The 15,494-nt window shown below is 34.7% G+C and overlaps 1 protein-coding gene across 2 annotated transcripts; it reads left to right on the forward strand.

Moving 5' to 3' along the window:
• Window positions 1-551: 551 nt before the first annotated feature.
• LOC139145806 (ADP-ribose pyrophosphatase, mitochondrial-like) lies at window positions 552-14,809 on the forward strand. Of its 2 annotated transcripts, none has more exons than XM_070717190.1 (7): window positions 552-641; window positions 4,586-4,837; window positions 5,699-5,797; window positions 8,359-8,445; window positions 8,845-8,956; window positions 9,940-10,083; window positions 11,390-14,809. In XM_070717190.1, exons 2-7 carry the CDS (start codon window positions 4,638-4,640, stop codon window positions 11,618-11,620), a joined length of 873 nt encoding a protein of 290 aa, XP_070573291.1. In that variant the 5' UTR covers window positions 552-641; window positions 4,586-4,637; the 3' UTR covers window positions 11,621-14,809. The 2 variants fall into 2 exon arrangements, with proteins under 2 accessions (XP_070573291.1, XP_070573290.1); XM_070717189.1 differs by having other exon boundaries at window positions 599-1,387.
• Window positions 14,810-15,494: the final 685 nt, after the last annotated feature.

A 15,494-nucleotide genomic window follows, 5' to 3' on the forward strand; every position in this document is an offset into this window, starting at 1 on the left:
GCACACAAAGTGCAAATAACAGTTGTGTCAGAGTCTGCCAGTGATGTAGTGTCCAGAAATTGATGATTATAAAAAGTATGACAGGAAACATTACATATAATAATGTTATGGCAGCACATTCAACAGCACCAACAATGTAGCTGTCTTCAATCCTTTTTGGGTCTTCCTTCCGAAATGATGATAAAGTTGGACTAAGAAATAGTCTTAACATTAGAAACCCGTAGGTGATTAAATAGTACGGTGCTGCATACACAGTCGTCAAGGTCACACTGGCCCATGATATTATAGCAGCACAAACTGCTGGGTAAATGCAAAACAAACCCAGTTCTACTGTCAGCGCTAAATATGGTTCTTCATAACGGAACGCTTTGAATTGCAGAAGTACGAGACCTCCTGTCAAGACTGTAAACATGTTTATCAGGAATATTAGAATGATGTTAACTGGTGATTTCCAAATCAAAGGAAACGCTGAATAAATTACAGTCATTTGAGCCATGATAAAAATGCACATGTAGACAACGACGGCACGTCGTTTGGCGCCCCCTGTGTCCATCAAATGTATAACCAGGGCACCGATAGCGATTATTGCCAACAGCAGTTCTCCGGCTATGGCTAATACGATAAACCCACAAGGCAAAAAGGCAAGGGTAAATCTTCCATTATAGCGAAAAGGTCCAGGATCGAACCACTGTGGTAACGGACGTCTGCTGAGTTCCCGATACTCATTAGAAACGTTGTGCTTCGGAGAATGTGCTGGGCTGTCGGGATCAGTGTCGCTGTCCATCGTTCTATCACACCGACGAAAATACCTTCTCAGTATGTTACCTCTGCTACTTCGCTGTGATTGCCATCGCTATCGCAAAAAATATCAATAGTAACTAAAAATTATCTTGCTTGCCGACGTTACAGACACTACAGCTAGCTCAAAAGTGCATACCATACAGTCCAATAGTCGTACGCCGCGCCAGTCTATCTGCAGTGTTCCCTTTTGATTTGGATTGTGATTCAACTTTGCCATCCGACATGCCCGAATCCAGCATTCGCGAATTCGAAAATAATTTTTTTTTCAAGTCTACATACTCCATGCGGCTTGATGGCTGATTTATTTTGTCATACTCTGCGCGTAAGGCGACATTTTTTCCGAGAAAGTTTTAGAGCGACGATAGTTTTGCCACTGAGGCTTTTACCTCTGAATCGAATATGAATCTGAGATCGTGTAGACTGAAGAGAGCTGCATTCCAGGTCACCAAGAGTTCAATTGTTCTTTGATCAGCCTTTAGATACCCAACCTAAACCTACCAATAATTTCATAGTAGTGACGTGTGGCGCTTTCTAGGGCGACACTTCCGCAATTGTCCATGTTTCACGCTATAGTTGGATCGTCTAGGTAGGTATGAACCTCAAAAATGGCAATGTTTTAGCCCAGCGCGGTTCTAAAATCGCAATTTTTTCATTTTGATACCTTGGTTACGGGGAGTTGTCGGTTGCAGAGTTCTTCTCTCATATATATCCGAAATTTTGAACCGTAAAAGTTTACCGCTATTTACATCATTTAGAATAGGTGCAGGACGCATGTCCCAACGGATAATGCCTGACCCTAATACATGTATTTTGGTGTAATTTCTCTGCACAGTGCATGTTGTTGTTGCCATTCAGGTTTGGTCGTTTGTTTCACTTTCTTTAAGTTGAAATGACTGCACCCGGGGACTTCACCGACTGAAAGTATACAAGACCATGGATATAAAAATAGATCTATTCTATTTTTTACATCCATGACAAGACTCATTTTGTACAGCGTCGCGATTATATTTGCAATCCTTGATTGCAGTCAGAGGTCCGTGTAGAGTGATGGAATGACTGTTGTACAAGCAGTACAATCACAGGCGCTCCTTAGGTTGCAGTGGCGGGCATATCGACTACGGGATCAATAGATCGATCCGAAAATCGATCTACTTAGCAGATGACCCAGCTAAGGAGCGCCTGTGAATACAATCAAGCTCGACATACCGCAATTGCCTATAATACCTGATTTGCTATGTGTGTAAATCAACACGTCTTTCCGAGCAATTTCAGTTATTACTTGTGTTGCATTATCGGAAATTTATGTACTTTTTAGCGGGAAGTCAATATGGTGTCACCTGTACTTCTATTGACAGAATGAACTTAGTTTCAATGGATAAGAATGCACCATATCCTGGCACATATTCTTAACATACAAGTATGAAACTCTTTTTCATAGGTGATATACATATCAATTATCATAGAACGGTCTACCCCAGGCTGTGAGTAATGTTGCTAATTGTAAATAGTTATAAAATCTTTCAAACTGTGTACATTGATTGGGTCCATCATTTGGTTTATTAGAGCCTAGAGGGGAGTACATCTCTGTCATGTGATATATTGTCAACATTCCTCTTCTAAATATTTCACTAAGTGGTTCCAAATAGAAATGTCTAAGTCATTTTAAGTAACCTGTTGTGCATATTTTTGCATTTAATTTAAAACTTTTTGAGTTTCACAAGTATGAATGGTGCAGTTTATCAGAGTGGAGTCAGCGCAGCAGGGCTAAAAGTGATCCAACCAGTCATTGCTGGATTCACTGACTGATTTTAGGTGTTTAGGGCTGTTCACAATTGACGTTGTTGTTCTCTCATTAATATGCAAAAATAAATATTTGTCCTCATTTTTAGATTACACTTTTGAAAATTGGTCGTGCAAGAATGATGAAAATACATCTTAGTAGGCGACTGCTTGAATGTGTAACAATGAATACTAAAAGACATATTAACGACTCATAAGAGTACAAGCTGCAAAAACAGCTATGCATGCAACATTGATAAAATTTGTCTGCATTTTGAGCTGCAGTCTCCTATGTCACACGCATACAGCTATATGTAACAAACCTGTAACCGTGAACAGTGCTATTGCATGCAACCACTTGAAGATTTTGATACAAATGATTACAGATACATTAGAAATGACTTAAATTACAGGCTTGGACTAAGCATGTTGCTAACTGCAAGGGATGTTGTGATATCTGTAGTTGAAAAGTTACAAATATCTAACACAGAATGCATTCACAGTTATCTTTCCATTGGACATATTCAATGGATCTATTCTTTTCAGGAGAACTCAAATATTTTGAATTCTCATAAAAAGTATGTGTTGTATGATGATGTAAATGGTATCATGGTTCAAACTTTGATCAGCTAAGGTAGAAAAGTATTTCTGTCACATTTTTAAGGACATTTCTTTGACAAGAATACGCAGGGGAACTTTCAAATATCAGGCAACTTTATAAATACAATTGGTGCCACTAAAAGTATTGCTGTAATCAATTGAATTAGTTTCAAAAGTTTGTCTAATACTAATTACTATGCAAATGTACGGAGATCATTCTTAGAATAATGGTACATATCGCAGACAGTAGTGCACACATAAGGAACTCTGATATTTTAGTAACTGTTTTGGGACTTGAACAGGGTTATTTACTATGGAAAAATACTTTTCAATGACTGCATATGAAATGAAAACAATGTGCCACTGAGGCTGTCCATGTGCAAGAATACTGTGCTACCATATGTATAGGGACTAAAGTGTATTGGTTAAAGTGTGTATAGAAGCTACATAGAGCCAGCATAGTGAAACAACTTCTTCATGTAAGGACAAAGGCATTTCTACTTAATGGTCATAAATTTAACTGTGCAGCTTTTAGAATGTGAATAATCAAACTTCAGTCAAAATATCGGGCGTTAAGCATTTGAACCTTGCCCGTTGTCACAGTGAACAAATGAATTGATAAAGGTGGTCACAAAAAAAACTCCTGGAAAGAAAGGTTTTCTTTGAAAAAGATAGTGAGTATAAGCATTTGAGTGATTGTGTTTTGTAGGCTGCCTGAAGCTGAGTTTCAAAGAATTGTGCGGCAGTGTGTAGTATCTTCACCTTTTGAACAAAAGAATTGCATTTAAGCTCCAGATGTCATGTGTGTAATGCATGATTGATCACCAGAACAAATGTTATCTTGTCAGCGGTCCATTTATAGCGGGACTGGTCTTGCTTGTCATAAGAAAACCTGCATAAGTTAAGTATCGGTCTGTTTGTGATAAAAAATTTTAGGTAAACATGTCTAAGGTATACATACACTGATCAAACATGCACTGATCAGCAATTGTACCCTCCTTGCTTTTATCAGAATGAAACCAATATACAGTTAGTATGTAATGGTCTATTTATAGTACATTAGTCATAGAGCCAGGCTGTGTTTGGTATGCTGCTGACAATCCTTAGACTAGTGCAGACCTAGTTAATATATTCTGGTATATCCGAAGTGAAAGTGGCTTTCTTTTCCTGTTTGACAGACGAGCAGTAAATTTTAACAGAATGAATACATCATTAATATCACAGAATTTAGTTTATTTAATTCAGTATTTGTTCTACCATGTCATCTATGCCTGTTGAAAAAGTTTTCCCATCTGGCTATTTCCTTCCATGACACTAGGGTCACTGTCAGCAAAGTGACATGGCAGGTTTCAGTTGTCTCTGACTCCTCCCCTGATTTATCTTACATACTGGTATTTATTTACAGATTCTTTTTATGGGGCCTTAGTTTACTAGGCCATACTCCTGTCGCAAATGAAATGTCCACCGTAAACATTGCAAAGTTACCTCTACATATCAAGGCAAGGGAAAAGATTTATCCAGCATCTGGAGGAGTAGGAAGATTTCCAGTTCCTGATGATAAAGTTCCATGGAATGTTGAGTGGCCAGAATATCAACCAACTGACTTTACAGCAAAAGTTGTAGCTGAGGGTCCAGTATGGGCAGATCCTGAAATCAGGTAAGGATACTGTCTACTGGACTACACTCACTGTCTGGCAAAAATATCACAAATGAAACGTGGGAGTTACATAAAACTCAAACTTTAACTAGAAATTTAAGACTGCTTCATTAAAATATTGTGTTTTACTGTTCTCAATTTTAGTATCAATCAAGTTGTGTATGGATTTGTGACAGATATTTGATATCCAGTAATCAGTATAAATAGAGTATCAGGTATTTGGCTGATAGGATTTGACAATATATCCTAAAAAAGGAGGATCTGTCATTTGACAAATCACTGAGCTTTGGATTTGTACACTTTCTTGGCATAATATGAAAACATTATACGGTAAAACCTAAATAGCTTTCATGTGACCTGAATAACGTATATTTATTTATCAAGTATTTAGAAATAGGTGTAATTATTCTTGTAACAGTTACATGGAATTAGATTTGATTTCTTTCCATTATGTTGAAATACACTATGCTGGTTGATATTTTGTCATTGATATCGTTTGAAAGACCAACCAAGGAGAGTCTTGCAAAAAGATTCACCTCAAACATTTTGGTTTCATTTCTTCTTTAATACTTTCACCCCCAGTTCCCTGTATACAGGTCCAACTTTACCATAGAAAACAATGGATTTGGGACAAACCATGGTGGTGAAAGGGTTAATACATTGATTCATGAATAAATTTTAGTGGTGCTTTGTTGATAGGAAACATTGTTCAGACAGTTTCCCATAAAATAGCAAAAACAATAATACTTCTTTTATTGAACCAGAGCTCTAATCACTAATGACTACAATTGTATCCGTCATTAACCATGCTTTTCTTTTATTTGTAAAACATTTTAATTTTATTTATCTTTGTAATAACAGGACAGATGACAGTGTGAAACTCAAATTCAACCAAAGGGACGGTAAAGTCAACAGGAAAAGTCACATCGGAAATTATGAAGTTATAGAAGGAGTTCCAAGGTACGTATCGTCATTTCAGTTTATGAGATAGTGTGACATAAAATAATTTGTAATAAAACCATATTCCTAGTATTAGAAGTATTCAATTCCACTTTCACTTTGTTCTGACCTATATATATATATAATATATATATATATATATATATATATATATATATATATATATATATATATATATATATATATATATATATATATATATATATATATATATATATATATATATATATATATATATATATATATATATATATATATATATATATATATATATATATATATATATATATATATATATATATATATATATATATATATATATATATATATATATATTGTGTGTGTGTGTGTGTGTCAATCTCCGTACAGAGATAGTGCACGGCGTAGATAATGATAGTCTAGCTAGGGAGTCTCAACAGTAGCCACACTAATCTCTGCCACAGGCGACGGATTTCACCAACTTTTTGAATAGTATGCGTTTTCCATGAAACACTTTTCCTGTCTGTTCTACATATAATACTTCTAACCCCAAAAAAATAGATGAATGAAAAGTACACTAGTTTCAGTATCTCTCCTCGATTCCGTGAACACTTATAAAATATAGACCTTGTTCTAGGATGCATGGATGTAAATCAATGATTCAAAGTGTATGCGCCAACGGCTGCCAACTTTGCAGATGCAATTGTCAAAGTTATAGAAGATTATGTATCATGTTTACTAGTGTATGTGTATTATTTTTACCACTATATGGAAAGTGCAATCTCTAGCCAGTCAACTCCTATCGAAATCTGAGATGTCAGCCATGTTCATTGAGCTGTTTGGGCACACGCAGAACTGAAAGAAGTCCCAGTTTGGAATATTTAAATTTACCTGCAGCAGAGATTGGTGGCGGTGCGCGGTCAGCGACTTGGAGACCCTCTAGCTTGTTCAATCTCTGCATGGAGATCGTGTGTGTGTGTGTGTGTGTGTGTGTGTGTGTAAAGGTTATATATCAATGTGTGAAAATACACATTAAAAAAGAGCTCGTCCAAGAAGGAACAACTCATCAAATTTTCTTTCAATCTATCAAATAGCAAAATCTGCTGGCCATCTTCCAGACTTGACTGTCTTTGATAAGATTTATCGCTTCATTATTTTACAGGAAATTGATAAAATATTTGCAACCCAACCACATTTTGTGCTCCTAGTGAGTTAACAAGTTTTCTTGGCTTGCTGTTTATCAAAATACAGTGTATACATGTTTATTGTATTTACACAGTCAAAGAATTTGATAAATTTCCTCCAATAGAAATTCTAACATGTCAGTAAAAGTGATTGAAGTTGTTCAGATATCCATTAGAAACTGTATAGTTCAAATAGATCAAAGTGGTGCAATGGAAGAGTTGAAAGTAATAATTTCATAACATGTATGTATTTGAATCAGTTGTAGAATAAGTATGAATGTCTCATTTGTTTTAATCATCTGTGTTTGTAGAGGATGTTTCATTTCCTGGAAGAAAGAAAACAATATCTTCTTGAAATGACAAGGGCAGGTGTCTGTGCATTGCTGAAGTTTTCATATTATGTAGAACATATTTGATGAAGGAAAGCATGATACTCTCTGATATGTTCATGTACTGTTACAGGCAACTGAACTGAACATATATTTTATACATGTACTTCCATTTGCACCTCAAAAGTGAAAGACTTACTGGTAAACTTTACTAAAACTTTCCTCAGTCATAATTTGAATCATTCTCTTGCCAAATCAAGAAGCAAAATCAGGAGTCACTGTGCAAAGTTTGTACTGGAGAAACAATGATAGAAGATTTACTGATGTTAGAAATTCAAAATGGCCACCACCGCTCTGTTAACTTGAAGGAAGAAAAATAAGCTTTTTGATTTTTGAAAACTAAGATAGTGAGAAATTGATCTTACATCAAGAACTTTAGAATGAGCCCTACAAATGAATAGTAGACCAGAAAAGTATTGAAAAACTTGAAATCCCGAATATCTGTCTCCTAGGTGCATTCTACCGTAAACCGTTATTATTGGTAGATTTTCAAATTATAGCTCACTTTTGCAGTGATAACACTGAACCTTGTGAAGATGTAGCCGACATCTATATCCCATTATATAATCATAGACTGAATCTGAAGCTATGGTTGCTAAGGTACAAATATGTATGAGAAACAATTCAATTCTTCTGAGTGATACAATACATGTTAAATAATGTGATTTGTTGCCCTTGGAAACTTTGATATTTCATGACTGAGAAGGCTATCAAAACCTATTGAATCAGTAGAAGGTCCTAAGAGGTATTTTTCAGCGAATTTGCTTAAAATGACTTAGTACTGTAAAGCAGTGATCTGCAATCCCATGATTTGGGATCAGTATCTACTCCGCCTAATCAAACACCAGTTAGTTTTTGTGTTAAATTTGCACTATTGATGTTTACTCAAATTAGTTTCAACTGTGAAGCACCTTCAGCATGTCAAATAATTTTATGTTATGACCGTGTGAAATAAAAGATGGCATAAGACAGAGAGCTGTGTCTATAACTGTTGTATTATTATTTATAGGAACCCATGTGGTAGGACTGGAATGGTTGGCAGAGGTTTTCTTGGCAAATGGGGACCAAATCATGCCGCTGATCCTATTGTTACAAGGTATTTAATCTCACAACCTCAACTCCTACATTTTCTCAGCATTTTGATTCTTTGTTATTTCACAATGAATTCTGGAGATTTATACATTGGTCTCCTGTAAAGCAGCAGTTAGTACACAGTCAGTCAATTTGCTCAGAGATAAAGCTGATAACAATCCTTCCTCTGTAAGGCATGATTGTTTTATTTCAGGGATCAAATTTGTTTTCAATGATAGGACAACTACATAGCAGAGCAGTGTATTGTTTTATATTGAAAACAAAGTGAAATGTTTTGAGAGAAAGATCCAAGAAAACACACTTTACTTGATTTAATTTTTAGAAAAGAATCATTTTCATGGCTTCATACATGTTTCCCCCTTGATATTTGAACATGATGTCCAATTTAAATTTAATATTTCAGATGGAAAAGTGATCAACATGGAAATATTCTGAAAGATTCTGAAACCAAAAAACCAATCCTTCAATTTGTGGCAATCAAGAGAAAAGACACTGGAGAATGGGCAATACCAGGGGTATGTCCAAATTTAACTGGTTTGCTATCTGTGTTGCAGTCAATCCAATAAGGCCTTCATGTAATAGTGTTTCTTACCACACCAACTCTGTTGATTAGACCTTACAAACTGCTGAAGAGGGTTGAGTTGAGTTGTGTCCATAGTGTCTGACAGATTGCTACATTATTTTCCTGGATATACTTCTAAGACCCCTCTGCTGGCAATATATACAATTAAATTAATTGTGAAGATTTGTGTCATTTACAGTTGAGTAACTTGTTACTTTAGTTTTCATATTGTTTGAAAAGTTGATGAAGGTAGGGAAGGGTTACTGTGTAAACTCATTTTCATATTCTAATGAAATTACCAGCAAAGTTTTGAATATTCTCTGATAGAAATTGATAAGGAAAGATTTTTCAATTGCTTTCATGTTTGACTTTCATGAAGTATAGACACAGCTGTGGTTCAAGTTTTCTATTAACATTACTAATAGTGTATGCAAACTTAGGGTAAATCTTCAGGGTAATATTGTAAAGTGTTCAATACAGCAGATAGAATAAGGCAATTATTGTTATCAGGACTTGTAAAGATACATTGTATAAGTCTTTAGAGTGAACATTTTGCCAGGCACAATCTTTTTATTGTATTCTGTACAGAAGTTGTTGTGTTTAGAATCAAGTAAGATAGGGGACAACATAGCTCTAGTTTGATATTTCATTCAAAATAATTAGTTTAAACACATAAACTTTAAACAAAAGTTAATTTTTAATGAATAATAAGTTTCAATCTGATTTGAATTTACACGGTTCCCATTGTCAAGAGGGTAAGTGTAAGGGTCACATTATCTCTACAATGTACAAACCACCTAACTTTGTAACATTCACTCACCCTTTTGAGTATCTTTATACAGGAGTCCATCCATTGTTTGGCGTATTCTTTGAATCTAGTCACAGTACTTGTAAATAGGAGAAGTTAATGGAATTGATGTGTGTTTGTTTGACCAGGGTATGGTTGATGCAGGGGATACTGTATCTGCTACATTGAAAAGAGAATTTGGTGAAGAGGCTCTCAATTCAATGGATGCGACAGATGCTGAAAAGAAAACTATAGAAAAATCTGTCGCTGACTTATTTAAGTGTGGAATAGAGGCAAGTATTTTAGTCTTCAAAAAACAGCTTTCTATCTTCCTTGGAAAAGGCAATGCGGATTGAAAAGCTTGGTGAATAGGATGATGTGTGTTGATTTTTAGCACCAACTTGGTATATATTGTCAATTACCAATGAGTGCTGATTGGAACAGTTGGTATCCTTTAACTGTATGTCCATACACAAACATACATAGGTATGCATGTATGTATGTATGTATATGGCTGACCACTGCAAAAACTGTAGAACGTCTTCTTGTACAGCCATAGTATTGACTTAAAGGGACATAAGCTGTAACTTGTGGCAAGTTTTTCAGTATTCTGCTTCTGTATATCAACTACCGTGTCTGACCCTAATTCGTTTGTCATGCTGAAATTTTGAGTATTCTTTTTGTCAACAGAGCTTGTATGTGTGTAGTGATCATTGTTTATTGTTTACAAATGAATTCTAGTCTGGACTTGAATCCAATTTTCGACAATAACAATGTAGATTATACTCATATAGGTTGTGCTGATATGTTAAATACTTGGCATTAAATTACAGTTTAGGGATTCAATGCAAAAAGTGTAAGGAAACCACAAAACAAGAGTTCTAAAAAATAGCCAAAAGATACAGCTTATGGAGCTTTAAGATACATTCTGGGTCAGAGATGGACTTTGGTTCAAATGCATATGTCACTATAGAAAATATATGAATATCCTTGTAGTATATGAAAATGATCAAAATTAAAAAATACAGGAACAAAGTGTCAGCTCACCTTGATATTTCTGTGTAGGTACCCTATATAGCTGTAGTGTTAATTTGTTTTTCATTTTAAGTGCTATCTATTTTCAGTGAATTCTTCTTACTTTCTTTATTTTGGGTCAAACATTTTCTTATAACAGTCAAAAAATATCTTTGACATTTGATTGATCTTGTGTGTCACATTATCTTTAAATACCTTTACTAGTTTCTTTGGTCTGAAAAGTAATTTTACCAAGTGTAATGGTCTGTTACACTTTCCTAATCTTTCCATGAGCTAAACTAGGGTAGGGGCTCATACAGGGATGTACAACAGTTTCAAAAATCCTCTAAAAGTAGTGGAGGGGTTTATACACGAGCGGGGGCTATACTTGGATAAATATGATATTCCAACCTAACATGCCATGCGGATCAGACAATGTTAAAAATTCTGACAATAAGAGAATAATTTTCATTGATTGATTTTGATCAAAATAGGAGTATGATCTTATTGACAATATTTTTCTACTCTGAGTATATCACTACATATATCCATTTCAAGTCTTACACTGCCCTTTCTTACATCCAGGTTTACAGAGGTTACGTTGATGATCCCAGAAATACAGACAACGCATGGATGGAGACTGTAGCCGTCAATTTCCATGACATGTCAGGAAATAGTGTTGGAAAATTTAAACTACATGCAGGTGATGATGCTGGAGATGTCCAGTGGGCTGATATTTGTAGTCAACTGAAATTGTTTGCCAGCCATGAATCATTTATTCAAAAGACGGCATCCAACCTTGATGCTCATTGGTGATATGTCACTAAGTGGTTACAAATATTCTGTCCATCTATAATTGTTCTGTTCATCATTAAATGTTCTGTTCATCTGCCAATGTTCTGTTCATCATTAAATATTCTGTTCATCTTCCAATGTTCTGTCCATCATAAATGTTGTTTAATGTCCATTTTATCCACTCAGCAGACAACTGCTTTGTGAAATCAAGAAACAAATCTGTATTCAAAGTTGTAATCACTGTATGCTGAACATGATTTGGTAGAATTTTAATTTTTACTAGAAAGGATAAGAATCCAGTTCTGCAGCTCTAGTAGTGAAGTAATAAATCTCTTTTGATATTATATCAATACAATATGTTTCATTATTAATAGCATTTTGGATAGGTTAAAGTTAACAAATTTATCACTGATGGACCAAACATAAATTTACTGGTATTTTTTACCAGTATGACTTTCTCAGTGAACCAGGAAAAGAAACATTGTGAATTGTTTCAGAGACAGTAATTGTAACTTTCAACAATTTTATCAGTCATTTTGTCTGTTAGTTGCTTTATTGCCCAGAATAAGGTAGCAGTTTACTTGCTCAGTACAGATAAGGATGCACTGTTAGTTTTCACTGATTAATCAATATTGATAATATATATGCATAAATAAATTCCAATAAATTTAATAAACATCACAGAAAATTGTCCAAGGTTACAGAGACTATCCCTTAAAGTGAATTTTTGCCTGCTGACAGTACAGTCAGCGTCTTTCATTGTATATTGTACCGGAACAACCAAGCATATAGTTGTGTAGACTATACATGTTCTTGGTCAGATGTTTGTCTGTGATGTCATGTCTGTAGGTTTATGTCAAAATACATGTAGTGTAAGTACACATAATTTATAAGTTACACACACCTCTTACCATACGACTGTGCATCTAGTATATCATCGATATACTCAAGACCCTGGTGTATGTAAAGATGTAGTCAATATTTTTGTAAGTATTTCTGTTTACTCTCATTTAGACAGCTGAAAAATAAGTGAAGAAGAATAGATTGAGAAATAACTTGGTCAGATTTTGTTGCTCAATTTGAAGAGAACAGACATATATACTTACAGTCTATGGTAATTGCTACCCTTTCTGTTGCATCAGTGTATGATAAGTTTCTAGTCACATGATTTGGTTTACGATAAGTTTCTAGTCACATGATTCAGTGTACAATGAATTTCTGGCCACATGATTTAGTGTACAATAAGTTTCTAGTAACATGATTTGGTGTATGATAAGCTTCAAGTGACATGATCTGCAGCATGATCTTAGCAGTGACTTGGTTTTGTAACAAATAAATCTTCTACGGTAGTTGTAGCACTGACATGAAAATTGCTCTTAACAAGGCATCAGCAATGGTCTATCAGTGACTGTGTATCAACATCCTTCAGAGTGGCTAGGTTACCTTATTCACTGTTCAAAATTGTCAGTAGAGATGGCTCTTCAGTATGCAAAGTCTCAATAGACAGTGAAGTTTGTCCGTTCAAGACACAAGAACAGCAAAGACTCCTCCGTCAAATACAGGTAAAAATATTACTCTGTACCTTTTGGCAAAAAATTCTGACACAATTTGTTGTGCGTCTATTCAAATCTCAGAAAGGTGGGCAGGTAAGGTGTTAAAAACCACAAATCTGACACAAATTTATGCGAGAGAGCGTGGCAACTATGGAAAATTAAGCTAAAAAGGTTTGTAAATTGTTCCTGTAAAACTCTGGAAACCTTCGTGGGCACTGACACAGAACAAAGAATTTACTTACTTTGGCCTTCCAGTGAAGTCAATAAAAGGGATTTCACTGTGGCTGCAAAGTTCCTCTTTCAATTCTATACCAGCTGCTGATCAACACCTTGCTTAGGAACTCTAAGCATTTGAACTTCCTTGACATTGTCATAGTCTTTTACATTGATTTCTGACATAACTCACAGAATTTCTCCCACAATGCTTATGTTGATTCAGTGTGTAATGCTGAGTTGTCACGGTCAATTTACACAAGATATTTTTACCAAAATAATCTAACAGGGATGTTGTTCTTGTACTTGATGTATGTATACTTGATCCATGTAAATCTCTTGTGCTATTTCCAGGGAATGTACAATTTAATGAAGATAGTCCTACAGAGATGTTATTTTCTGTTGATCTGTCACACATACTAAATGTTGATATTTTTTGTGACTGAAATAACATTGATTGCATTCTATGTTTGAATGAGACTCAGTTTAATAATACCAATAAGACATTCAGCTTCTTTTTGAAAGTTCGTTCATCAATTGTACAGTTTATCTTGTAATTTCATCAAAGTGATTTTCACTTTAACATGCTGCAAATCAATGTTTAGAAGTATTTGTCACTTAGGCACGAACACAACATCTAAGATATAAAATGGTTGCCATGAAAACAGTGGTCACAAACAGTCTTTTCCAGAATGCTTTTGTTCTGAAATTGTTAGTACAATGTGTTATATGTTAATCTCTTAGTACATGACTCTATAATTATCAGCTATAACCAAATATTATTATAATAGTTCATGTGTTTTATGCCAATATTAAATGTGGGCATTTGGAAGAAATATGTCAAAGACGCCACCTAACCACACCAACTTATGTTGGATGTAATTCTTATGCTTATCATACATGTGATTTCAAATTGCCTTGAAGTTCCATTTCAACACAAAAATAAACTTCAATGGTGCAATCAGTTCTTTATTATGTCAACTTGGACTGATAGCATAGCTGAGCTTGGTTGTTTCAAGTTCAGTTGTTGGCGTTGCATTCTTGAGAAATGTAGCTAGTGTTTTACCACATTAAAAGCTGTAAGGAATGCCACCAACTGAAGAATACTACAATCTGGACTCGAAACACATCAATCAAAGTTTTTATATCGATCTTGTTTATCTTGAGTACAAAGAAAATTAGTTTTTATGACTAGATATCCAGTCATAAAACCAGATACATACTTACCTGAGTTTGAGGATAATCATCTTTTTGTAACTTGGAATGTCTTTCATATGTAAATAGCAGTTTACTTTGATTAGACATTAATGAGCTGTAGTTGATATTTTGTTCTGTATGTTGTCATGTATCAAATTTTTCTGTATCTTTGTCTCATATGACACTAATATCTTAAAGTTGCCCATGCATACTACGCTCAATATCAATAAATTAACGTTGATCAAAATCTTAGTCTACCGCTCATAGAATGATGATAAATTTATATTTGTTGGTTGTGAATGTTACATTTTATTTACAACCAACCATGAGTAGTTGTGAGAAGTTAACAATCTTTTGTCTTCTTTTTTTCTGGAAAATTGGTAATATCACCCAGAATAACCTTGTGAAAATGAAAGTGACTCAGAGTACTGGCATATACCTGAGTACTGGCTTATACCTGTGTTATTTGTTGACATTATTCAACATCTCTCAACAGTTTGTGCCAAACAGTTGTTTTACTCAATGACATATTGCTGAGATATCAAACATGCTATTGTTATCAGATAAGTCTTGTTCTATACTGAATAAATGTGTATCAAAAGCAAACATGGAAACAATCATCCCATTTGACATAACTTTTGTCTTTTAAGGTCAATGTCACTTTTTAACCACAAATCCTTCATGTTGATTTGTGCAAATACTGCAATCACATTTGATGATCTCCCCCCCTGATAGAAGAATATATTGTATCAATTGAATGCAGTGATCCATTGGTGAAGGATATATTGTATCAATTGAATGCAATGATCCATTGGTGGAGGATATATTGTATCAATTGAATGCAGTGATCCATTGGTGAAGGATATATTGTATCAATTGAATGCAGTGATCCATTGTCAAAGGATATATTGTATCAATTGAATGCAGTGATC

The sequence above is a fragment of the Ptychodera flava genome, chromosome 12, assembly GCF_041260155.1.
Source record: "Ptychodera flava strain L36383 chromosome 12, AS_Pfla_20210202, whole genome shotgun sequence".
Lineage (NCBI taxonomy): Eukaryota > Metazoa > Hemichordata > Enteropneusta > Ptychoderidae > Ptychodera > Ptychodera flava.

Coding starts and splice junctions, on each gene's coding strand:
- LOC139145806 (XM_070717189.1), top strand. CDS start 1,359: ATGTTTCACGCTATAGTTGGATCGTCTAG. Junction 8,446..8,844: donor GCTGATCCTATTGTTACAAG/GTATTTAATCTC, acceptor TTAATATTTCAG/ATGGAAAAGTGATCAACATG. Junction 8,957..9,939: donor GAGAATGGGCAATACCAGGG/GTATGTCCAAAT, acceptor TTGTTTGACCAG/GGTATGGTTGATGCAGGGGA.